This window comes from Gymnoscopelus braueri, assembly GCF_963280865.1.
Source record: "Gymnoscopelus braueri genome assembly, chromosome: 11".
Lineage (NCBI taxonomy): Eukaryota > Metazoa > Chordata > Actinopteri > Myctophiformes > Myctophidae > Gymnoscopelus > Gymnoscopelus braueri.
In genome coordinates this window covers 39,981,193-40,007,954 of record NC_137613.1, presented here as the reverse complement: position 1 = coordinate 40,007,954, position 26,762 = coordinate 39,981,193, and the positions used below count along the sequence as shown (strand labels likewise).

The window sequence follows — 26,762 nt, the reverse complement described above, 5'->3', positions numbered from 1 at the left end:
ATTTGTCTTATAATTCACTAGTGTTGCAACTTGCAGGTAAAGCATTCAATGAGCCTCAATTAGACCCCAACGCACCCCTGGATCACAGTGCAAGAGGATGGAACAGTCCTTATGGCTCATTGCACCTGTAAGAAAAGCTAAGGAGAGGTGCGCTCTAATGCAGCAGCTTTAATGTATGCTGTGTTGGCTGCTATATTGATAAAAGATGAGCAGGCTTGCACCCAGATGCCCTGTGCACTGAGTCAGCCCAGCATGGTGTCTGTCCGAGGTGTCCCATATGCAGAGATCTGCAACATCAGTTTCAGTCACAAACAAGAGCCCTGTCATGTTCAAGGCCTTAGATGCAACGTATTGTGAGCTTGTAGATCTGCTATTTTCAAAATACCCTTTTTTCCCACCACTGAACTAATGCCAAATTTTCTTTTAATTATCAACATAATAAACATTACCATACTACTGAAAGGAGATTAGACCTCCAATTCAAGAGTCAGACCAACAATTCTCATGGTTCAAACTGATCATTTTATTACATTAATGGATATTTACATCATTTATAGATATTTACAAAATGTACATGGATATGAGACCTTTGCTATTTACATATATACATACTTGATGGTACACAGAACATTAACACAATTTATGTTACATTTGTTTTTGCACAACAAAGAAATATGCACAACAAACAAATATGTACAACAAACAAATATGTACAACAAACAAATATGTACATGACAAGCTGACAGACAAACAGTAGACAAACGTTTGACAAAAGTGTTTTGACCAATGGGCTCGACTTGCGAGCTTGCGCACAGGGTTGCGCACAGAGGCGTCACCTCCATGACACAAAACGTGTCACAGAGGCCCCAAATCGCATGTCACATTTCCCAATCCGGAAGAAGGAGTGAAAAGGGAGTATGCGCTGGGTGAGCAACTCCATACAAGTGGACGGGCGGGGATTTACGGTGCCCTCTCTATTACTTTTAACTTTATGGTTCTCAAGCAGGGGAGCAGCCAGGCTCCTCACAGTGGAGGACTGCAGCTCAGACAGGCGAGTGACGTTCATCAGCTTGTTCCCTGCGTACTTCATCCTGACGGCCTAGTGGAGGAGAGGGAAAACTAGCATTAGTATTCATCTATTTAGGCATCCTTATCTCACTCCATTATATTATACTAACCTAGTGGCGAGGGAACATATTAGTATTCACTATTCATCTATGCAAACATCACTATTACTTACTCCATTATACTGTACTACAATTTACAATTACAATTTAGGCATTAAGCAGACGCTCTTTATCCAGAGCAATTTACAGTAAGCAATTAAGCCAGGTAAACACATACTGTACATCACATGCAGAGAGACAGTGTAGTGTCTCAGTAATCTAGGATCAAGACAGGATAGGTAAACTAAGAAGCTAGCATCAGTCTAAACAATATGATATAAATAATCTGTACATTGAAACTATAGGATGCAAGGTAAACAAATGAACCTAGCATCTGTCTAAATAACATGCTATCTAACCTCCATTTATACTAGTGGAGAGGGAATCTTAGCATATTCATCTATTCAAACATCCACATCTTACTCCATCAACTTCCAAATGCCTTCGTTTGCCAACTCACCTGGAACTTTGTTTTCCCCTCGTTGACGTTAACGACATTCTTACTGATGTGCTGCATTATGGGCTTCAGGTGAGCCTCGTCGTATGAGGTGTAATGCTGCTCTGTAGGAGTCTGCAACACATGAAAAACAATAATTAGGATCATCATATGTGGTGCAATACTGCTCTGTAGGAAAGGAAAACAGACTAGAATCAAAAGACAAAATGTCAAGCTAGCCATTTGTACTAATAAGCCAACATATACATTGATTCTATTGAACTCACCCATGGCAGGCCACCCAGCAGCAGCTGAGAGAGGCACAGCGAAGCAGCAGCAATCTCAGAGGGCCGGTAGTGAACCATGTCGTAGTCAAGGAGTGTCAACTCCATCAGATACTTGGCCAGCATGTGTCTCTCCACAGTACACTAGAACAAACAAACAACACTATTAAAAAGCCTGCTTGCATATACAATTTAAAATACTCTGCTACATGCTTTATTTTAACCACCATTTGACCAGTCACCACTTATGTTCATTTAGGCTATGTTCACACAGTCAGCCCAAATCTGATAATTGTCCTAACCAGATTGGAAATCAGAGTTGTTTCATCAAGTCTGAACAGCATAAACCCTCATGGAAATAAGAATGTCCACAATTTTTTGGGGGTGGATTGAAATATTCAAATCTGTGTGTTTTAGTCTGAACATTGACACTGCGAACGACCATGGCGCTCGTGGGAAATAGACGATCCACAAGCTAACATGTCAAATTGTGCTATTTTCTACACAAATCCAAATTAACCACTTGCCAATAACGTTATAAGGTTAACGGCGATAAGTGTTGACAGTCAGTCCTAAAGATCAGATGCAGTCTGGACAAAGCCTTGGGGCAGAGGGTCAAGTCTGATCACTACACCTTGTATGTTAGTGAACCATGTGAACAGTGACTCACGCTTGCAGCCTTGGATGCTCTCCTGAGGAAGTGCAAAGGCAGCGGGAACCCCAGCTCAAAGTTGAGGGACCGCAACACCACCCGCTCCATCTGTTTGATCTGAGTGGTTGTGAAGGTGTTGTCTGTGATGTAGGCAAAGTCCTGGATCCCTGGGGCATATATCTCCTCATACTTTGAGGCCAGCAGCATGGCAGCGACACCAACAAGCTGGAGCTTCTTTGGTGAAACTGACCGAACCTGTAATACATCACAACAGCTAATTAAAAAAAGAAAGGGAAAAGAAAAGAAAGAAAGACAAGAGCAGATCAAATGGCAAACAAATTTGTAAGTTGCCCTTACTTGCAGAAAACGATCCAAGATGGCAACTGTGAGATAGAGTGTCTCCTGCCGCAGCTGGAAACTGGAATGAACCTGGATCAGCCAGTTGATTAGGACAGCTCGCATGTGTGCCGTTATGTCGCAGCCCTTCAAGTACCCGGGTCGCACAGCCTGCTTTACCTGTACAAACAAAATACTTCATTACATTGCTGCAAGACACCAGGTCACATCTAGGCCTGTCACAATTATTACATAATCGCACGATTGCAATTATTTTGCATTGTCGTCATAATCAGTTTCATGTTCAAAAATGTTCATACATGTTAAAAAATAGTGTAAATAGGTCTACAAGCTCACTATGCGTCGCACCGCGTTGCGTCTATTTCCACAATTTCTTTTTACACATTTTCAGTATGACATTATTAAATATGGCCTATTATGGCCATAGCACATTATTTATTTTAATTATTGGTAGAGGTCCTTGTCAGTCATTTCTTTGCATATTTAAATTATTTGTCAAATCTGCCCAGTGCAATTTTTGTTTACAAAGCCTAAAAGCCAAATAGATAAACATAATTTATGTTCCAATGTTCAATGGAAAAACACAATTAAATCGCCATAATTTGTATGACAATTAATCGTCAAGTAAAAAGTCATGATTGTATGACAACCCTTGTCACCTCATGCAGTAAAAAAACATGCCTCTGGCGTCACGTACCTCTAGATCCATTAGATGCGCATATATGTCTTTCACATATTCAGAACATAGGTGGGTCATCTGTGAGTCTCCTGCATCAATGTCCTCTACTGTGAGTGGGTCAGGGAAGGCCAGCCAGAACAGCTCCTCTTCCTCCTTCATGGAAACATCTGCAGCTTGTTCTGGACCAGTGGAGGGAGACACTTGAGGAGGTGCCTCAACTCTGGCTGCTCCAGTCCTCTGAGAAGGAGAAGAAAAAAAAAACATTCAAAACACGTTCTTCTATGAAGTTAAACTGTAGGTAATTTGTATCTTGTATATAGTTAAAATCACTGGTTCTGAACATCAGGTCCAGAGACCACCAGGGGTCCAAATGGACCCTTACAGGTCTGTAACTCTGAGTGTATATCGTCACTGTCGGGTGGAAACCTTGCATGTCCATAACTGTTACTTTTGAGGAAATGGAAAAAATAACCAATTCCAATGGATCCAATGTAGTTATTATTTAGTCACAAACTCTTGTTAATACTTGTCATTGGTTCAATATTTATAAACTTGATTTTAGTTTTAGGGTTACGTTTTTTTTTAGTAAAGAATTGAGGTTTTTCAGAAGGTTAGGATTTAGAGGCAGTTTTTTTTAATAAACAAATCGGCCTCAGGTCTAAATGGGTTTCACTATCTTCCAAATGAGCAAATCTACAAGCTCACAGCGCGTTGTGACTAGTCACGGCTCCTTTTGCATGACACAACAACATAGGGCATTAATTTATATAAAACATTGAAATATGGAGAATGTTTCAACCCGACAGCGATGATATGCAGTGCTACAGTGCAGACTAGCAAAAACTTACTCGGGATTCCAGGATGGATGCTCTCCACACCTTCCTGTCCAGCATCAGGCGCTCTGCAGTGTTGTTAGCTCTGCTGTCACGCTGCAGTGTGTCTACATAGGTGGTGCGCCTCTCTCCCCTCCTTGCTGTGCCTTGTGTCAGCTTGTTGGCCATCAGTTTCAGGTGCCTGGCACAGTGCCCAGCCAGCCTCGTCATTCTCTCCCTGACCTTGTCCGCGACTCTCGGGAGGTCCACGTTTCTGATGTGGTCCACGTCCACGCACGATACATCAGGGATCCTCTGTATCTTTCTTGTGTAGATGACATCCAGGGCCTTGTCCTGTTGTACTGTCTTGAACTGAGAGTGTACAAAGGGAACCTTAAATTAGAGGTATGCAACTCAACTAAAACAACTAAATGTAAACAATGTAATTTGTTTAAATTGACAGTCAGTTTAAATTAACAAAGGGATTTTTCAGTGTAGGGGTCTGGAAAAAAGTATCAAATTGGAGTCTGTGAAATTGTAAATGTTGAGAATCAGGGGTTTAAATATTACCTTGGTGTTAGAAGCCTTGTTGGCAAAGTTGGACAGGTCTCCAAGAGCAGCTCTCTTTGGACCAGCTAGGTTGGTCTTCCCCATGTGTGCAGGGTTCTCCATCTCCACGTTCATCCACTGTTCAGGAAACATTCAAAATCAGAAGCAAAAACCGTTACAAACACCCGTTAGTTAAAAAGCAACGTTCAACCTGCACTTTACGTTTAGAAGGTTCAAAACAGACTTCACCAACATTCAAAATTCACTCAACAACCAACGTTTAAAAGCCTTTGAACAACCAACAGCAGCCAAAACTGCACGGACACAATAAAATAAAGTCAAATAAGCCACAAACCACAAAACAAAAGACTCAAACTTAATGCACGTCGCTTGTCGACCAGCAGAGAACAGATAATCAAGCTGACAAAGCGTCCGTTATAAGCTCAGTTCGGCGAGCGAACACCATAATGTTAACGTTTAGCCTGACGGGAGAAAAACAAGCTTAACTCTAGTTATTTTTCATAATTATTGTATTCACCATAACGCTGAACTCAAAATCAGAAACAATAACCGTTACAAAAACCCATAGTTAAAAATTCACTTGAGGTTTAAAAGATTCATAACGTTTTCAGGTTACAAAAATGCACAAACACCCAAAATAGCAAAAGACTCAATCGACATGTCGCTTGCCGACCAAAACAGACGTTAAAAACAACGTGTTTAGTTAAAAAGCAACGTTCAACCTGTATAAGTTACGTTTAGACGGTTCAAAACACACTTCACCAACGTTCACATCAACATTCAAAATTCACTCAACAACCAACGTTTAAAAGCCGTTGAACAACCAACAAACATGAGCAAACAGCAGCCAAAACAGATACTCAAGCTGACAAAGCGTCCGTTATAAGCTGGGAAGATCAGTTCGGCGAGCGACATGTTAGCGTTTAGCCTAACGGAAGAATAACTAGCTTAACTCTAGTTAGTGCTGCACGATTCTTGCTCAAATGTGAATCACGATTTTCCTCCATAAGAATTGAGATCACGATTCTCACACGATTCTCTTGTAAATATAAAAATATTAAGTAAAAAAAGTTTAAAAAAAAAAAAAAAAAAATTGAAAAAAAAAAATCGCCATAATTTAAATTCGAGATTGCATAGGTGTCTGAATCGAGATCACGATATTTTTTCGATTAATTGTGCAGCACTAACTCTAGTTATATTTTCATAATTATTGTACTCACCATAACGATGAACTCCACCGAAAAGACGATAAAACCGTTAAATTCTGAATACAACTAACAATAAATCTCAAACTCCACCGATGAAGACGATAAAAACAGTTCAATTCTGAACGCAACCGACAATAAATCTCTGTTGATGTCTCTAGTCTTCAGTTATCTACCGCAGTAGTGAGTCAGATGCTCTTCGTTAGATTAACAAACACTGACTGGTTCACTTTCTCTGCTGTTTCCTACATAACGTCCACAGACCGCGAGCGCCTCCTCTGATTGGCCGGCCTCCCGTGGAAAGCACGCCGCTCATTGGTTGAAGGAATGCACATCGCGACGTTCGAAGGTGCGCGCGGTGCAGCGTGTGGGGAAAATAGCCGATCTACAAGCTCACAAAGCCACACGTCAGAGTCACGTCGTGAGCTTGTAGATCAGCTACTTTCCCGCACACGGCGAAACCGTGGCATTTTAAAGGGTTTAACTTTATTTAACAATGTTATTGACACAATACAGTAGTAGGGTTAAACGGCAAAAATAAAATACAAACAAGAATTTATATTATATTAAATCCACATAATTGTCTTTGCGCACAAACTTGTTGTCATGATTAAAAAGATCAAAATGATTTAATAATAACTATTATTAAATGCAGTTTAATACGTCCACAAATTCCTCTTCAAAGGCTACAGTACATCAAGTCTAAAATACACACAGTGCAAACACACACACACGCAGTTGTAATGTACAGATTTCCAGTGGTGTAAACTAAAGTAACTAAGTACATTTACTCAATTACTGTACTTAAGTACAATTTTGAAGTATTTTTTACTTTACTGTCTGCAGTACTTCCAATTTTCAATACTTTTACTTCTACTCAACTCCACTACCTCTCAGATCCAAATATTGAGCTTTTACTCAGTTACTCTTATTCCAGTACATTTATTTGAAAACTTTAGTTAGTTACTTTGCAGATTTTGATTATTACTACAAAACATACATTAACCACTTCAGCCCTATATACTTTGGCTATTTGAAAATAGCCAACCTACAAGCTCACAATGCAGCGACACCTTGTGAGCTTGTAGATCTGCTATTTTCCAAGGATTTTAATACATTTTAAAAACTTGCGAAATGGAACATTCTGCATAATGAGTAGGCTTCTACCATTTTTGACACCAATACTTTTGTACTTTTACTCAAGTACGTTTTGAATTCTTGTAATTGTAATAGAGTATTTCTACATTGCAGTATTGATACTTTTACTTAAGTAAAAAAAAATTGTTATTTTTTCACCACTGCCTACTAGTCTCTCTTATTATGGAGAATGATAATTCACAGAATAACCTGTTTGAATGGTTAGAATCTGAAGATATTATTAACAACTTGACACCTGCTGTTGGTCTCCCTTATATAGTGGCGCTTAGATAATCGAGACTTGTGTACAACATGGACACTGAACTAAGAGGCTATAGGGCGTTTATGTATTTCTCTATCACACACACACACACACACACACACACACACACACACACACACACACACACACACACACACACACACTGACACACACAGAACAGTGTAGGTATTTCTGTCCAACTGAAACTGAACGCAGAGAATGATAGACAAAGATTAATCCATTTAGAGGAAGTTAAGAAGACAGGCTGCAAAAAGACTACAATCACTTTAGAAATAAGGGTGGGGTTTTAAATAGGTAGAAGAGGAAGGGAACGTAAGAGAGAAAAGGTGAACGGGGCTGAGGGAATGAGGGCAACATGGAGGGGGTGGGAGGGGTGAAATAAATTGGGAGATAAATAAGGTTGAGAGAGGGAGACAAAGGGAAGGACACAAAGTTGTGAGAGGATACGAGGACAATTCCTGGAGCACACACCAGCAACACCACCAACAGTACATGCTGGGCCCTGAGTTGACCTCCATTTAAACCACACGAACCCTAGCTAGGTTACCTATTCTGAGTGTCATTGGCTGACCAGGATAGGATCAAATACACTCTTTCACTTTTAGGCCAACGCTTCCTTCTAGTGGTGACTCGGAGAACTGACAGCCTCGACCTCTTGCCAGCTTGTATTGATGTCTATATAGGCTAATTAAGAAGGGCAGCCTACACATTATGTACATTTATTCATGAAATATATTTGAAAGACATGGTGGAAGTATGACAAAACTATTAAAAAAGTCAATTTTAAATTCCTCATTGACAAGTTCAGTCCAGTTTCCATTTAGGTTGTAGGAAAAGGTATTGGAGGCAGTGTTACTCTCAGTAACACTATCAGATTTATTATGGGATCTAAATATGACTGCACTTTATGGTATTGTTCTCTTGAAGAGAGGCGCAACAAACGGTTTTATTATAGTTTTACCCTCATTGGGAAGCATCCTTTGTATTTGTCTGAGATACACGATACTGCACAAGATGTAATGACTTACCTTTACTTAAGTGTTATTATGGATGAGAGAGACAGACAGACAGATCAAGAGAGAGTAGAAAGAGAACATAAATTATGACACTAACCAAGATTTTTTTGTACCTCGGTATGATGACAATAAAAATTAAGTCATACAATACTGTAGTTAAAAAAAGAAAAGAAATGTCATATAGTACTGTTGTTAAAAAGAGTCATACATTATGTCATAGTCTAATGCTTTGTTCCCATTAGCCTAAATTGTGATCTATTTTTGTATTTAAAGGTAGGGTAAGTGATTTTCTTTGGTTAAAATAAGTGTTAAATAGCTCTATATTCTGATAGTACTCATTGCTATAGAGTGTTTGTTCAGTAAAAGGAGTCTCCTTGTCTCTCCAGCTCTTTATAAAACAGAAAATGCATTTTCGTTTCAGTTTCATTTCCAATTTTATCCAATCAGGATAGAGAACTCAATCAGGATATAGATTAAACAAGTGAAATTGGAAGTGATGACACTAAGAAATGAGCAGGCAAAATTGGAACTGGAACACTATAAAAATGAAGCTTAAAAATTGGTATTTTCTCCTGATTGGCTGAGATTTTGACACCTACCGGAAAATGTATTTTTTGTTTATTAAAGAGCTAGAGAGACGGGGAGACTCCTGTTAATGAACAAACACTCTATAGCAATGATTACGATCAGAATATCGTGCTTTAACCTTTGGACAAAATACTTTTTGTTTTAACCCAAAAATATCACTTACCCTACCTTTAAGTGATTGATCTTAATTGCAATGTACACATACATTGGTGTAAAGTGGTTGGATTCAGTTGACTTAATTTGTTATCCCAAAGTCACTAGAATACCACAAAACAAATCAATGCTATGTATAAGTATGGGGCTCTGCCTTTAATTGATCATTGATTTGATATGCTGCATGCCACTAGTGTACAGTGGTATTTACTCAAATTGACAGCTATTCAAAGAGGAACTGTGGTCATAATACAACATTGTTAATATAACTTGACAATAACAGCCAATGAATGTACTTTATTAGTTCTGAGTCATTAAAACTGCTATAGTTTAGGTCATCTAAAACTAAGAAATTATTAATATATGACAATTGGTATGAATTGTAACGACATTACTAAGGCTAAAACTAATCTTCTCTAATGAAAAAGTAAATATGGGTGCAGAGTACAAGTTTTCCAACAGATGTTTTTAAACAATATCCTAAATCTCAGTTGTGTCAATGATGAACCCTGATCATCAGTGGATGTATCTGTAGATACAGTCATTCTGTAGGGGAGAGGTGTTTTCTGTGGATTTTCATCTTTTGACTTGCCACCTCTCCCTTCGACCTTAAATATAACCTCAAACATCACTTTAGAGTGGAAGGCCTGGTGGTGCAACGTTAAAGGAGAGATTTTTCAATTTGAAGGTCGTGGGTTTGAATCTTGTTCCCGGTGAATCTTTATTTTTGGGCTTTGTAAGGCGAGGAGTATGGAGGCAGCCTGCCTCCATACTCCATACTACTACCTTAAGACATTTACATATTAAGCAAAGTGACATTAGAATTTCATTTTATTATTTGTATTTTTTTTTTAAAGCATTTCATTTTTTGAGATTTCCTTTTAGTATTTTTTTTCTCCCAGTGTTTCATATTAATAGTTTTGTTTGACTCCTGTTCTAGTTTATTGTGGCATTTGATTGATCCTTTATTTGGATTAGATGTCTGTTTTTGAATCCCAAACCTTTAGTTTACAATTGATAGACATAACTCTCGTGCCACAGAAACATGGAAGGTAATAGTGAGAACAAAATCGTTAACCTTGTAGAGGATGGAGAGTGAAAATCTGCCAAATGGTGGAATTGAACCCCAAACCTTTGGTTTACAAATCATGGACAATTGGACATAGCTCTCATGCCACGGAAGCATGGAAGATGCAAGTGAGAAAAAAATACTTAACCTTGTAGAATTTAGATGGAGAGTGAAAATTTGCCAAACTCTGGTCTTGAACCCCAAACCTTTGGTTTACACACCACGGGCATAGCTCTCATGCCACAGCATTGAAAATAGTTAACTTTATAGAGTTTAGAGAGGATCTTTTAGAGTTTAGTGTGAAAATGTTCCTTACCAGCTTGGAAACCTAAACCTTCAGCTTATAAACCCCTGTCATATCGCTTGTGCTACAAAGGCTTAAGGCCAGTTTACACCTATGCAACTTCATGCTACTTTAAAGCCATTTCCCTGGGGAACTAGCTTTGCTGGACGGCATGGACAGAACTGAGTCGGGTGTCAATGTCACACCAGACGATGAGAAGCAACACACAAGGAGCGGTAGCAGCTACACCGGCCCTGACTATCTACAGGAGGCAGCAGACCTCCCCTCCTAACAGGAACAACTAACCCCTACTCTATATCTGTTCTTCATTGCCAGGCATAACTAAACTTAAGATTCTGCCAATGACCCCCTCCCTCCCAAAAGAGTGCAGAGCTGCACCAATGGGATGCTCCAATGTCATGTAGTGTCTGAATGAGTGAGTCCTCTATCTCCCCATAAAAACCTGGAGTACATTATGCAACATTTGAAATCCTCCTCCTGCAGCCTTGATATTCGGCCAACAAGCTTTTCCAAAAGGAAAACGGAGTCATCAAGCCACTCTTAAATTACAATATTCTATACACATCCCTGATGAACAATTATAGGTCCATATCAACCGGTTTAAGTAAAATAAATGAAAAAGCGTTCTTTCAACAACTTCTTGGCACTAAACAACGGCTTTGATGTCTTCAAGACAGGTATTAGATATTGTAATGATGTACTTTTTGAAAACAAAAGCACTTAGTATAAAACACATTTAATTACACATTAAGAAACATAACAGTTCCTTGTGCACTGTAAAATCCTCATTGTTAATTTAACTAGAGTGTAAAAATGGAAATGGCATTCTCACACTCTCAGTGTTAAATTAACAGATTTACTGTGGGCTAATGCTTTTTTTTTACATCTTAACAAGACGGGCTTCTTTCTTCTGGTTAATGTGCAATCTACTAACCGTTTCACCTCATTCTGTGACTTTGTGTCCTCATCCAAACCAGAAGAAGTACAGCTCTTTTTCTTCTCACTATGTATGAAAGGTGCATATGTTGATCGGCAGGGTGAATACACAGCTGTTGGGCTGACATACTGTATATATGTCAGTGGACATCAGTCTATCCACATGACTATGGAGTGCATGGAACTCTTCTAAACACAGACTCTCATAATAACGTCATTGTCAGTTATCATCATCATCCTCCTCCGAAGAAGAGCGTAACACTCCACCGCTGTCATCCCGGTAACATCGGGCCAGGAGACGCAGCTCCTCCAGAGCCTCCAGGTAGTCAGCCATTTCAGGTCCTTGTGAGAGGAAGCTGGGGGCCACACGGCCAATGTTAAGGGTGCTGACACCGCGGTGCATATCTGACAGCCATTGGCCGACCGCGGGGCTTGACTGGAGGGAGGTCAGGATGGGCAGGGAAGAGACTACTGGTGCTGAGGCTGCACACAATGAAGAAAGAGAAACAGAAGTTCAAGAAAGGAAGGCAAAAATCACAGAGGCTCCACTTGAAAGAAATGAATCAGAATCGGTTTTGTTCAGAAAAAAATCACTGTATACTCACAGCCACGGGGAGGGGCCTGACTCTGTAATAAGCCCTGCTCACCAAGAGACTGGCTGCATATGTGTGGGAAAGGAGGTGTCAGTTTGCTGGGGACTGACACCAGATGCAATGCCCTGTACAGCAAAGGAGAGAGAGGCAAAAAGACAAGAGCAGAAACCGTCAATCAGTAGTAGTTACATACAAAATAGTAGTTATCTGTTGTGTGTGTGTGTGTGTGTGTGTGTGTGAATGGGGAACTCACAGAGGTGTGGTAGGATAGAAGGATCTGATGTAGTCTTCAAGGACATCTTCCCCACGGTTAAGGCTGTACATGGGAGTGCGTGGCTGGGTTCCTGGTTCCAGAGACCTGATAGCATGGATCGTAGTTTTTGTAGTTGTTTTTTCATCAAGAATTACAAAAGTCACGTGGAAGATGCTTATCTGGGCTATGGAACGTTTTATGGCAGAAAGAAAATCAACAGTAATTTATTCATTCATTTGGGGAAGATGCTGACCTGACCAGGCTCTGTCCCTCCAAGCCCTTGAGTGTTACCATCTGGCCGTAACATCGACCATCACCAAGTTCCGGGCAAGCTGATAAGGGTTTCCATGGTAGTGCATCAGCACAGGATGTCAAGGCATCAGGGAGACAGCTGCCGTGCATCATGGGAAAGGGAACGGCACCATACGCAGCCACCACCTGAAATTAACATTACCTCACTGAGTACAAGCTAAAAGCCTCTTGCATGGTATGTAGGAAACCTCATAGAGGACAATCACATTTAACATTGATGATGATCACATATGATGACCCTAAAACCTTAAGTCCAGTGGTGCTAGGACAGGTAAGCTACATTATAAAACAACATAGAAAGAAACTATTGTGTTCACATGAGAGCATGAAGTCACCTTTTTCCCGGACGAGGCCAGCGCATCTGCCACTTGCCACATGGGGACAGTGTTGTTCCTCAGCCTGTAGGATGCAGTAAGGGCATCCAGACCTAGAGCCAGGACAGCGCTGCTGTGGTACCACAGTAAGGGCTGGCACAAAGGAAATATAAAGATGTACTTAGACACAGATCAATTGATAAATTAAATAAAACTGGAAAATCTCTATGGTAAACTGGCAATTAGGAATGGCAGGCAGAGGGTGTCTGGATGGCAAAGGATTAAAACACTCGCCCCCCACACCGCCCGAGTTCAATTGTGTCGGACACTCCTGGTGGCGCTATAATAGGGCAATGTAAACGCAAGTTTCACCACAATCGGACGCTGCGTTCATGATTTGAGGCATTTTGTTCAAAACGGGCCACTCCTGCAAACTTTAGATGTCAATCTTAGCCGATCAGGATGGCATATGAAAAATCCAACAGATTCGTCTTTATCACTAAAGAGATCATGTGTACCGATGTGCGTGAAATGTGGATAAAATCTGAAATAATATAAAAAAAATGTTTTACATAAGTCGGCCTCCTGGTGGCGCTATAAAAGGCAGATGTGAAAAATGCAGGGCAAAGGTTTTTCCTTGGCCTCTAGGGAGTAAGCATACAAAGTTTTATGCAAATCTGTGAAGTTATAGGTAAAAAAGCAAATCGGCCTGTTATAGCGCCACCATAAGGCTGATTTGAAAATTCAAGTGGCTTTTCTTCCTCGGCCTAGTGGGAATGTGCATGCAAAAGTTCACGGAAATCACAAGCTGTGTTCAGGATTTGTGGCATTTTGTTCAAAATGGAGCACTACTGCAAACTTTGGAAGACAATCTTAGCCAATCAGGATAGAATATGAAAGATCTGAAAAAAAAACAGTTAAAAAAATCTGAAATAATCAGTTAAAAAATCTGTTTCGTTTAATGACTATAGAGATACTGCTGTGTACCGATTTACGTGTGTTTGGACAAAATCTGTAGGAGTACTGTTAAAAAATGTGTTTTGCAAAAATCGGCCTCCTGGTGACGCTACAACAGGCCCATGTGAAACATTTGGGGCAGAGGTTCTGCTCTGGCATCCAGGGAGTGTGTGTGCACAGTTTCGCTGCAACCAGGCCAACGGTACCGGAGATTAGCTGCTCGCAGACGGACACACGGACACACACACACACACTCATGGATGGACAGGGTGCAAAACAAAACTAAGAAAACAGTCTGGAGAGAGAGAAACTGATAAGTGAGACTCACATTGTAGTTTAGATGAGGAAAGGCCATGGGAGAGGTGGGTCGTCTGCCCAGCCCACCCCTCAAGGTCATAGGGCAGAAGAAAGAACTGTGCCTGGCCATATGCACTGTCCCTAATGCACAGTTCATCAGGTGGTAGAGGTCCTTCATTGGAGTCTGAATCAACAGAAGCAATAGCATTACAAAATAAGCCTTGTTTGTTGCAGCAGTATAAAAAGAAATGGTGCTTTTACAAACAAAAATGACAAAAGAACGATAAACTACCTCTGGGTTAAATGACAGGGTTAGACAATGAACAAAACTGTAATCTTGGGGAGTTTTGCAGATAGCTACCATAGAACGTTTCTCATTACTCACCGAATCTGGGTGGCTGACAGGTGCCAGCCCCCAGGTTAGGATACCTCTCCCACCATATGAGTCCTGCAGCATTTCTGTGACCTTTGATCCCAGGCCGGAAAAGTCATCGGCCAAGTCACACAGCACCTGGAACCCCTGAGAGAAACAAGGGATGCAGGAAGAGGAAGAGATGGAAGTAATGGGAAAAGAAAGAAGGGAATGAAGAAAAGGACAGAAGGAAGAAATGATAAGAGTACTTTCACTAGTGAGTAAATATGTTCCCGTTTTTGGTCAACATCACAAATGCACTTGAAATAAAGTAGATACAGTAGTAATTGGATGTACCCGACTTAACCCAAGTTCCTCTATAATCTTCAGTGTAATGCACCTATAATAGAACATGCATATAATTATGATCACATTTGATATTAATGCGCTCATGCAAGTGTCTAGAATCCACTTTGTCTCATCACAGGTTTATACAGAGCCCCTAAGGGACATTTGTAGGTAAAAAAAAAATAGGAGTAGCTTTACAAAAAACAAAGTTAGTGAATTAGTTTGTGAAGTTTGTGAAAAACAAATGTGGACGAATAAAATAAAATAAAACTCAATTCACCAACTTAGTTTTTTCCCTGCACCTTGAAAAAAAACAACCCTGAAAAAATAAAATAAACCAACACTTTTCAAAATAAAGCTACCCTAAAAATGTTTTACCTACAAATGTCCCTTTAGGTTTACAGGTGAAATGAAGTGGGGGAAATTAGTTTTTGTGCTAGCGCCATTGTTTTTGTTGTTTTCAGTAAGAAAGGAAAAGAAGAGGGGGGGGAGCAAGGAGCAAGAATCTATGTTAGCTTATATAACTATAGCTATAACTTCATCAAATGATGAATGCTCAATCGATTTACAAACCAGTGTCAATGTGGCAAATGATACACCTAAGTTTGCAAACAAATCAAAGTTTTGTGAATGAGGCTCACTATTTCGTGTGCGTGTGTGAAATGAGAGGTGGAGCTAAATTGTAAATTGAGAGTGTGTACAATGAAACTATTTAAAATCTAAATCAAAACAATGAGTAGAGTTTAAGTGTGTATGTGTTGTAGTTACCTGAAGATGATCACATTCCTCCACAAAGAAGTGCAGTCTGTCCTCCAGCTCTTCCAACACAGATCCCTGGAGCAGTGCCTCTCCCTGGCCAAACGCTTCCAGACGGTGAGTCTCCCTGGACATCCACACATGCACACTGTTGTTGAGACTCTGACATGGCATCTATATCATGAAACTGAATATAATGAACTATGGTGTCCCAGATAACTCTATAACATAATCTGGACATCCCAAATAGTCCCACATCGCTCCTCCAAGAATGTGTGTAAAGTGGATCGGCGCTGCCCCTCACCCATCATGGTTGTACTGGTGGATGACGGAGATGGTGCGAGGGTGCAGGTGGATCCTGAGGAAGTCAGACCATACCCTCACACTGCCCTCCAACCTGTAGGTGTTCTGCAAACGCTCCAGATGGTCGTTCACAGTAGCCATGCTCACTGCAGTTGACAACAGGAGTTTTATGAATGATCTCTGGTTACTTTTAATTACACGCAGAAGGGAACACCATAAACTGCATTTACATATCACATGCAAAGTTCAAACAATTGCTAATAAAAATAATATAAATACATATTTAAGAGAAAATTGCTGATTAGGAGTTCTGAGAAAATTGTTGGATCGTTCTATTACCTGAGCACTGAGGGTGAGACTCAGAGGCTAAATCAGTAAATACCTCCCCCTTCTGAAAAGAAAGATAGACGTCAAAATAAGATTGAATGAGGATGTTTTCATGATTCAAGTTCAGTACTATGCACATGAAAGTTGTAAGTGGATGAAAAACAAAGCCCTGTCCTTTAATCTTAGGACTCTTTTTTTCCCAGTGATGGAATGAATAATAAACAAACGCTATGCTCTCAGAGCTGTCTGAAACATAACCGTCCTTTCTTTTGAAAATAATTACATGTCGATGTCACAGAAGACAGAACCGCTTTTCCTTTTTCATTTTCAAATGACTATTTACAAGCATTGTGTCATAAGATAAATTTAAATAACATAACATATCGTAATGCACAGGATTTTCATCTCATTATAAATACTCACATCTAGTTTGTCCAGGTCTTGGAGGAAGGGGTTCTTTGTCGTGGGAGTCTCTTTGTGCAGCATCATTTTTCCCTCCCTGCCAAGTGGAGCACATTTTCATATTGAGACAAAGAACCAATAACTTGTTATGCAAAGATACTTAGACCAAAATGTTAAATATTTTCATATTTTTGTAATGGGAGGAATATTCAATATATTTGAAATTGACAATAAAAGGGTTTTTGAGATTAAAGGGGTTTTTGAGTACTGTTTGTGAAATGTGGTTCACAATTTATATCGCATGGGACAGGAAAAAGAAAAAGAAATATTCATTTATACTATATTTAGTTGTTGGTATCCTCTAAGCAGCCAAATAATATTCTGACATATACAGTACACTCACATATCGGTGAATGTCAGCATATCTGAAACACACATACCATGTGAAAGCAATATTGCCATCTTGGTCTGTTTCATACAGACTTCCCTCTTGCCTTAGAGTCGGAAGACTACCTGTTATAGAGGAACAGAGAGAGAGAGAGAGAACTTAACAAGTGTAACAGGCTGTGTTTTTTAGTAGGACCAGACATTATGAATCAAACGCCTGTCCATTTTTGACCATGCTAAAATCTTTCACACTGTGCCAATTATTGAATGGAGTCTACCCGTTTGTGTGTGTGATGAAACTACAACCTACAGTATTTCAGCTGACATATGTTGGGGCAATATTTACCTTGAATAAAACAAAAAACAAAAAAAAACAAATAAATGGAGGAAGATTTAGACTCAGACTTGGATTGATGATTCAGTGGAAATATCTCCAGATATTTTTACACAAAACTGTGTACACATAGACTAGCAGATACAGTAGTGTTTGATTCCTGTGCTTTAACACATGAAACATGTAAAATAATTGTTGCAGCAGTTTGTCTGGTTATGGTAGAAGCACACTTAACGACCATGGCACATGGCACAAAATCGGCAGAACTCATAGCCTAACGGCATCAGCTTGAAGAAGGCTGTCCTTTATCCTGTCACACTGAACGACTCAGTAGGCATTCCTGCATAACATCCGGGTACGATGATGTCACGCTCATAGCCTCTATTAAAAAAAATAGAGAAAATTGTCCCAAATATATATTGTTTTATATATGAAGCGAACATTTTTAACTCAAATCTTTGCTTCTGGGGGTCCCTGGAACAAAATATTTTGAGATGAGGGTCAGCGGCCAAATACATATCATTTTGGAATTATAATTTAGAAAAAGTTGGAGCACCACTGATATTGCAACATACGTTCTGAAAAACTGTTAGGATTTAACTAGAAGACATTTGTAGAATCGGCCTCAGGTCTTAATGGGTTAAACTAAGGCATGAGAAGAAGAAGTGTGTGGCTAAAAATGTCATTCAATTCAATTTTTCAATACAATTTTTGTCAACTTTGTCTGGATAGTGGGTACTACAGCTCTGATGCTCATTGTAAATTTCAGCAAGCTACTGTAGGAACAGAAGGTTATTCTGCTGCTGTACTTGTTTTACATCACTGTTTGGTGTGTATAAGTACATAGGCTAAATGCCTAAAAACAAACGTAGTACTCTAATGCCGCCTAATTTCAGTCCCGAAAGTAAGACAGAATAACAGTTTGTATTCCCTGAAGAGAAGACGTTATATTCGATTATTTTAAAGGTACATACAAAGCCTGAAAGTTCTTCATATCCTCTTATACAAGTGCTAAAGAGAATAAACCTTTAAATTAATTGTGAAATTATACAAACCTGTGTAGCAACAAAGTAGTGGTGTGGGTTTGTGTCTTCTAACATGGAGAGCAGGCACTGCGAGGCAGGAACGGGAACCTTGAGGTGACGACAGTTCCTGACCTGAAACCTCTGGAGGATCATTTTGGCCCCGTACAGTTCCTTTCCCAGAGTCTCCAGTTCCTTCAGTGCACAACTGTAGTGCATGAGAGATTGAAACAATTATGCTACAATGACAATGACATGAGTTTAATTGATACACTTTAAGATAACTATAGGCTCTATGCACAGCAGCCATATAGGAAAGAAATTGGGCCTCTTCCATACTTCCTTCACAGGTGTTGCCAATGATACTATTAAGGCTCTGTTCCATTCTGGTCAACCAGAGTCAGGGTGCTGATATTGTGCATGTTGGCTCACTGGAGACACTCTGCTACACCAGTGGGTCTCAAAGTGGGGTCCAGGGACCCTTACAGTATGGTTCCTTGAGGGGATTCCAGATGGCCCCTTACAGGTGTGTAACTGAGAGTGTACAAATGGAACCAAATGGACCCATAGTGTACAAATGGAACCAAATGGACCCGTAATTTGTACATTCTCAGAGTTATGGGGTCCTTGAAACTAAAAAGTCTGAGAACCACTGTGCTACAAGGAACAGAGCCTTCATTAGTATCATTGGTAACACCTGTGAAGGAAGTGAGGAAGAGGTCCACTTTCTTTCCAATGTGGCTGCTGTGCATAGAGCCTATTAAAGGGATACTTCACTTTCACATAAAATAAACATTAAAAATATATATTAAAAAAAAATGAAAGAAGTTATGGCAAAATAAAGGCCCCCTCACACATTAGTAGGACACTCTAATGCGTGAGGGGGCCATGAATTTTCCATTACTTTTTTCATTTATTTTTAATATATTTTTTAAATGTTTCCCCCCGCCGAAAGTGAAGTATCCCTTTAAGTGTTTTTTGTGAAAATGTTTTGTTTTCAGTTATCAGCTTCGATTTTAGTGTTCCAGTTTCAATTGTGTGTGGTCATTTCTTTGTGTCATCACTTCCAATTTCAATTGTCTATCCTGTATCCTTTCTCTCTCCTGACTGGATCAAATTGGTGTCCGACCTGAAAACCCATTTGCTGTTTACTAAAGAGCTGTAGTGGGGACAGGATGTTTGTTACTGAACAAACACAACAATGATTGCTTGGTATCGGAATATAGAGCTATTTAACACTTACGTTAACCAAGAAAACCACGTACTAGTACACCTTTAAGCCATGTTTACTATGCAGTGGTGGAAAATGTACTCAAAAGTTTTACTGAAAAGTATCAAGTATCAAGTAAAAGTCCAGAATTCAAAATGTAAAATAATTGTAGTGGAGTAAAAGGACAATATTTGCCTCTGAGATGTAGTGGAGTAGAAGTACTGAAAATTGGAAATACTCCAGTAAAGTAAAAACATTTTTTTTATTTAAGTACAGTACTTAGTTACTTTCCACCACTGTTAGTATGAAAGTAGCCCTGAAACATGACTGTCATACCATGACAGTCATGGTGCCGAGTCCCCCTGGTCTAAAGTTGTGTTCGATTTTTTCACATTGCCATCTCTCACATAAACATAAACGTTCAGATTTCAAATATAAAGTGCTTACCACCGAGCCACGGATGTTACAAGGCGATGCGGACCGCGATGAGTACCCGTATCTCCCGTATTGTTCAATAAAAAGCATTTTAATCCCATCGCCGGCCATTTTTTTTTTTGTTTTTTTTGTTTTGTAATGTATCAGAGTGCAATACACCTCCCAACCATTAGTGTCGCATGGTTGAAAGTATCGGAGACAATTTGGAGAAAATGGCCGGCGATGGGATTAAAATGCTTTTTATTGAACAATACGGGAGATACGGGTACTCATCGCGGTCCGCATCGCCTTGTAACATCCGTGGCTCGGTGGTAAGCACTTTATATTTGAAATCTGAACGTTTATGTTTATGTGAGAGATGGCAATGTGAAAAAATCGAACACAACTTTAGACCAGGGGGACTCGGCACCATGACGCTTGTATACAAGCGTCATGTGAACCATGGCTAGTATGAAAGCAGACAACAAGTCCAAGTCCACTCACTTGGTGGTGCAGAGTGTCACCTCTCCCATCAGGTATTTACACATAATATTATATAATAGCTCTGGTCCATAGCCTAGACAGTGGAGTTCCTCTCCCCCACTGTCTAGGCTATGGACCAGAGCTATTATATACTCACTTGGTGGTGCAGAGTGTCACCTCTCCCATCAGGTATTTACACATAATATTATATACTCACTTGGTGGTGCAGAGTGTCACCTCTCCCATCAGGTACTTGGGCAGCTGCTCCTTGATCTGGATCTTGTTCTTCAGAGCCGCTTGGCAGAAGGTCCCGTCGATGAGGATCTGAAAGGGTTGCCTGAAGTTAAAGTTGTATTTGTAGAAGCTTATGTTCTTCTTGGCTTGCTTTTGTCGTTTGATTTTCATGGTGCCTGGACAGCAAAACTAGAGAGCTATTAAACTAACTAATGATTAATAATCCGCCTTTTATCACCTAAAATGTTAGACTTTATGGAGCTGGATGTAAGGAATCAAAGAGCTACTTTACATGTAAGGTTTTGATCGCTAATGTTAACATAATGGTATTTAACTCAGCCTACAACCCAGCATGGCAGGGTAAACATTCAATATGGCGGTGCTTCTAGCAGTGTTGCCAGGTTTTGGGAGAGAAATAAGCAACCGGGTCTAGGAAAACAAGCCCAAAAGAAGCAACTTAGGTCACATGAGCGCTTTTTAATTGGCTATTTGAAAATAGCCGATCTACAAGCTCACAACGCGTCGAATCGTGAGCTTGTAGATATGTTATTTTCAAAAACTCTTGCAATAAAATGGGGAATATTTTTGAATATACATTTTTAAAACATTCTAACAACACAAATGCTCCCCTCGGCACAAAACATTTTTATTAAAATGTTTGAGAACCACTGGTTTAAATATTATTATTATTATTATTGAAACAAGCCTAAATAAGCATGTACACTTTAGAAACAAGCCCCAAAAAACACAACCCGTAACTGCAAGCATTTTCAAGCAACTTTACAGAAAAAGTCAAAGTCGCTTATAATAAGCCGACATGGCAACGCTGGCCACTGGTATTGAGTCCGGACGGAAACAAAGATTATTTAAGATCTTTGTTCCAGCCCATTATTTATTTTATTCTAATAGGAACCACGTAACGATAATTAGCCATTTAAAAATAGTTGAGAGGGGGTTATTGACTAGATAAATTCAAACCATTAAAATATTTACGTGTATTTGCCATAGAGTTAGGTATTTGCTTATACATAAGAAAAAAACATTGTTCCCTGTGGATAAAACAGATGGAAGCTGGTTTGGGTTGGTTTACCAACACCAGGCTGCTATTCTTGCATCCACACACAGTGTGACTGCGCGCGCACGTGTGTGTGCGTGTGTGCGTGTGTGTGTGTGTGTGTGTGTGTGTGTGTGTGTGTGTGTGTGTGTGTGTGTGTGTGTGTGTGTGTTGTTTTTAGTAATCAATTCAATTTCAATTCAAAGGGCTTTATTGGCATGAGAAAACATACGTTTACATTGCCAAAGCAGAAAAGTAATCACACCGGCCCGGGTCACTCAAAGTTCAATACGGAATGCGCATGATTGTAACGGTGCACCATAGACCATATTCACACGGCGGCCATATTGGAATTTAACATTGAAAGTGCTGCCACCCGGGGTGGCTACTTTCATTGACTTCATAGAAACATGGCCGCCGTGTGAATATGGTCTATGGGGTGCACAGACAGCCTCTCAGGTCTAGCCTGGTAACCCCCCCCCCCTCCGGAAATCTCATTTGCATTTGATTTCAGGAATTTCAGGGGAATCCCTTGGTCACTGTTTTGTTGCAAATGACGCAAAGCACACAGTCTGTTCTGTTTCTTCAATGCATTGCAACCACTGCCATTTCTCAAACCAGCTTCGTTGAAATGTTCTCTCAAAGTTCTCCGTGCCAACCTTTGGATTGTTGCATGACAACAGTGGCAGTTCGTTCGCTAAGGGAGGATTTAACAACTGGAAAAGGCAAGAGTAAGGTTTGCTGTGATGCATGCGCACTGTGCCATCCTGGACACATTGGACATACAATACATGCCTTGTTAAAAGTTTCTCACCAGAACGCAAGGCTTCAGGTAAGATGGCTTTATTTTATGCTGTGCAGCTCATGTCTGTGCCTGCATAATAGTTTTTTTCTTTGGAGCAATGCTGCTGTGCATTTACTTATCCAGTTACCTGTAAACCGACAGCATCTCCTGCCTCTCTCTCTCTCTCTCTCTCTCTCTCTCTCTCTCTCTCTCTCTCTCTCTCTCTCTCTCTCTCTCTCTGCCTCTCCATTGCATATTTTTGTACTGTACACAGTACAGTCTGTACTACCAGAGTACCTGTCCTGTGAGCTTGGTTAAGTTGGCCACTGTTCATTTAATGTGTGCATTATGCTGCTGCGTAAAATGCGTAATTTACGCAGGACCTGTGTTTCTGTTTTTTCTTGTAATGCTGCCGCTGTGCAAATGCAAGGAGCAGGACTGGTAATAGTAGGCTGTCGTTTGTCTTTGCAAGGCTGTCTGCCGCTGTGCAGTTTGCCTGTCTGTAATAAGCCTATTGAATCATAATTAACGTGGTTGTAACGTTAAATCATCAATCGTTTCTGTGTGTCCGACGTCCGTGCAGTTCATGAGCAGTATTAAAGGCTATTCCTGCTTTCGCCACAAGATGGCGCTTGTCGTTAGTTTTATGAAGGTCAAAAACTCAACTGAGCTCAGTTCAGACTGACAAGTCAGCCAGAGAAGAACAGCACCTAATGAAATACAGAAGTGTCCCTTATTTGGTGTCCCTTATTGATCTGATAAGGGAAACACTTTGTTCCTTACTTTTGGGAATCAATCATTGACACACATCTTACAAGTTCAAACAGCTCATATACAATAATACAGGTTATTAACAATTTGAATAAGCCTATGACTTACACCAAATCTCACAAAAAATTGCAGATGGTGTTACAGTTCCAATTTGTCTGCTCATTTATTTATTTCATCACTTACAATTACACTAGTTTATCCTGTATGAGTTCTCTCTCCTGATTGGATGAAATTGATATCCTGACCTGAAAATTTATTTTCTGTTTACTAAAGAGCTGGAGAGACAAGGATAACCCTATTACTGAAACATCTCTATCTATAGCAATGATTACTATTAGACTATTGAGCAATTTAACACTTGTTTTAACCTTTAATATACAACAAAAATGTCTGGAAGGCAGGAATAGTTTGACCCATAAAGAGTACTAATACGCTGCTTGTAATAATGTAACATGAATAATGATCAAATGCTCCTGGTATAACATCATCAATAGAAGGCAAACATGAACTACTTATTGGTTAATAATAGTGTTTATTGTCCCACAGGGATATTCAGCTTCACAGTCTGTTGCACAGAACATACATAATATAACACAAAACATCATAACACCATGACAACATGAAGTCCCCAGGATACACTAACCAACATATCAGTGTTGTTTAGTGCAGCAATGGCTGAATGGACAAAACTCCAACTATAACCAACTTATTGCCATTTCAAAGTTCTGCATCCTCGTCCGGATGGCATGAGTGTTAAGTGACGATTGAGGGTCATTGTCAGTATAATTTTCTATTGCGAGTGCTAAACGTGTGATGGCTTTATCGTTCATATCAGAAAGTGTGGGTGTGGGAAGGCCAATAGTTTTAGAGGCAATACAAGCAATACTGAAAAGTTTGTTTTTGTTAGACATGGTCAATATATTGTATTCTAACACCTTCAACATGGCCTCCCTATTTTGGGCATGTCATTGTAGGCAAACCTTTTAAAATGTTCCAAAATAGCTACAATAGCTGATAGTGTACAGGGTCACAACGTGCCGCAACTAGACTAGAATGTTGCGACCCTGTGGAATGGATATTTTTTTACAATCTGTCGTACAACAAATTACATATGGCTTAAAGGTCACAGGTCACAACTAGGATTTCTTATTAACAAAAATGACACTCGTACACCTGCTAAACAATATCCTGTCCAATTCTCTGGTCCAAGAGTACTTGGGAGCCGGGAACTCTAGGGAGACGGGAGATCAATTCTATGGTCATGTTTCTCAGTTTCACTATGTATGCAGTACTTATATGCTTAGCAGGGCATATAGAATGTACACAGTTCTAAGATCAGTCAAACCTGAAATGTAGCCTATTGCCCTTTGAACCAAAAAAAGAAAATAAGTCCTTTCTGAGATATTAAGACTGAACGGTACTCAACTAAAACAAAACAAAATCTCTCGTTGAGTATCCAAAAGGGCCCCTTTATAATTGTCCTCAGTCCAAAACATACGAATATAGAAAAATAAATGGAGAGAATGGAAAAACCAATGTTGTCCAAGTATGCAGTAGGAGCAGCAGTGAACAGAGGCACGATGAGCAGTCAGTTCTCCACAGGCATGATGAGCAGTCCTCTTTCCTCACTATGTCCACTTTAAACAGAAGAGTGTCACACAGAAAAGTGATGTGAGATGAATGAATGCAGAACAACGTCTCACAGACAAGCAAAAACAACCTAAACCCATTTAGTCTTTTACATTACTGTACCCTGGGTTTAACACAAAATACAAATTAGGACTCACAAATGCAGATCACACATCACTCCATAAAATTAAGAATAGAATAATATCTTATAAAGCATAATATTAAAACGGCATAGACTGTTTACATTCTGACCACAGAGGTACCTTGTACAACCATACTGGCCAAAGATGAATGGATGGATGAATGAATGAATGAAGCGTTCTCCTGACACGTTCTATGGTGAAAACGGCCATAAATCACTACACAGTGAATGAGACCAACACTAATTACACAACTGGCTAACATGACAGCTGAGTAACACTTGTGTGATGATGACCTCTGCCTGCTTGTAGGATACTACAGAATGTACCCAGTGTGTTAGTTAGTGCGTGATGATGATGATGCTGACCTCTGTCTGGCAGGTGTAGGTTTGGGATCTCTCCATCCAGATGAGATCTTAGCGCTGCCCTTTCAGCCATCGACCTTGAGAGAACTGAGAGGCTCAGGAGCCTGGAGATTGGAACACAACAGACAGAGAGGAAGGAAAGAGTATGGTTAAGTGGATAGATGGATGGAGTGTGAGTGTGTGTGTTTGGGCCGGGGGGCCGGGGAGGCAAAGGGTAAAAACAATTTAACACAATCTACCCTACATTGGGCCTTCTACTGCAAAAAAAGAAAAACAAATGTTTTGTGTATTTAGTGTTGAGGTTGGATGAAAGCTTGTGAGATATGTCCAGGTCTCACTCTCAGCTCCTCTTCTATGGTTCTAACTGTGTTTGAAAGGGTTGATGATGTCTCTGTTCAGACCCTCAGTCGTCTCCATCATCTGACTCTTCTGCTGCTCTTCCTCCCTCAGTGCAGTGATTGATTCCTTCTGTAGAAACCGACGAAGCATCTTCACGTGAACGGCATAGTAGAGTGTATGACAAAAGAAATCCAAGAAGTACTGCTTGACTCCCAAGTGGTATGGAGTGGACTGTAGAATTCCAAGGCACTCTGTCTTTAATGAAAAAAAAAAGAAGAAAATCAACATTTTATTTAAAGTAAGGCAACAGCATGCCTAACACGTGTCGATATAATATGGAGATACAAGGTTTCTGCCCGACAGCAACGATATACAGTACAGCATTTCATGTCAAATGTTATACAGAGAAAAGCAAGCAAGAATGTATGTAGTCAGAAATAATACAGAAATAAACAAAACTGACCTTCATTGCAAGCACCTCTGCAAGCTGCTTTGATGACAGTGGCTCATAGCTCACACACCCGTTACCTTCACAGCAGAGCTCTGTTCTGAATAGATCAGAAACAAAACTAAGGAAGCATTGGCATAATGAGACACATGACAGTTTAAGTAATAGTTCTTACATTCAACGTCTTTGATGGTTTCAGAGTGCATTGATTTTGTGATGAATTCTGTAACATGTTAGTTTTAAGGGATGAAGTTGTTAACCTCATGCCCAACCCCCAATATGGAGGA

General features: G+C 40.0%; 3 protein-coding genes across 3 annotated transcripts; all 3 read right to left on the bottom strand.

Moving 5' to 3' along the window:
• Positions 1-242: 242 nt before the first annotated feature.
• LOC308095632 (G2/mitotic-specific cyclin-B2-like) lies at positions 243-5,871 on the bottom strand (the record flags this gene model as incomplete). Its single annotated transcript, XM_080442682.1, has 10 exons — positions 243-287; positions 1,028-1,099; positions 1,627-1,737; positions 1,890-2,030; positions 2,557-2,793; positions 2,896-3,054; positions 3,593-3,811; positions 4,630-4,758; positions 4,957-5,073; positions 5,827-5,871. 10 exons carry the CDS (start codon positions 5,869-5,871, stop codon positions 243-245), a joined length of 1,275 nt encoding a protein of 424 aa, XP_080298808.1.
• Positions 5,872-9,813: 3,942 nt separating this feature from the next.
• On the bottom strand, positions 9,814-17,350 carry LOC308095907 (protein misato homolog 1-like). Its single transcript, XM_080443059.1, has 12 exons — positions 17,302-17,350; positions 16,883-16,958; positions 16,472-16,523; positions 16,134-16,278; positions 15,842-15,956; positions 14,759-14,893; positions 14,405-14,557; positions 13,141-13,272; positions 12,747-12,931; positions 12,494-12,598; positions 12,253-12,365; positions 9,814-12,130 (listed from the first exon to the last, which is right to left on the bottom strand). Exons 2-12 carry the CDS (start codon positions 16,946-16,948, stop codon positions 11,868-11,870), a joined length of 1,464 nt encoding a protein of 487 aa, XP_080299185.1. The 5' UTR covers positions 16,949-16,958; positions 17,302-17,350; the 3' UTR covers positions 9,814-11,867.
• A 6-nt stretch (positions 17,351-17,356) lies between these two features.
• LOC308095909 (rRNA-processing protein UTP23 homolog) lies at positions 17,357-21,300 on the bottom strand (the record flags this gene model as incomplete). The annotated part of the gene is made up of 3 exons (XM_080443061.1): positions 20,929-21,300; positions 18,638-18,812; positions 17,357-17,374 (listed from the first exon to the last, which is right to left on the bottom strand). Exons 1-3 carry the CDS (start codon positions 21,114-21,116, stop codon positions 17,357-17,359), a joined length of 381 nt encoding a protein of 126 aa, XP_080299187.1. The 5' UTR covers positions 21,117-21,300.
• Positions 21,301-26,762: the final 5,462 nt, after the last annotated feature.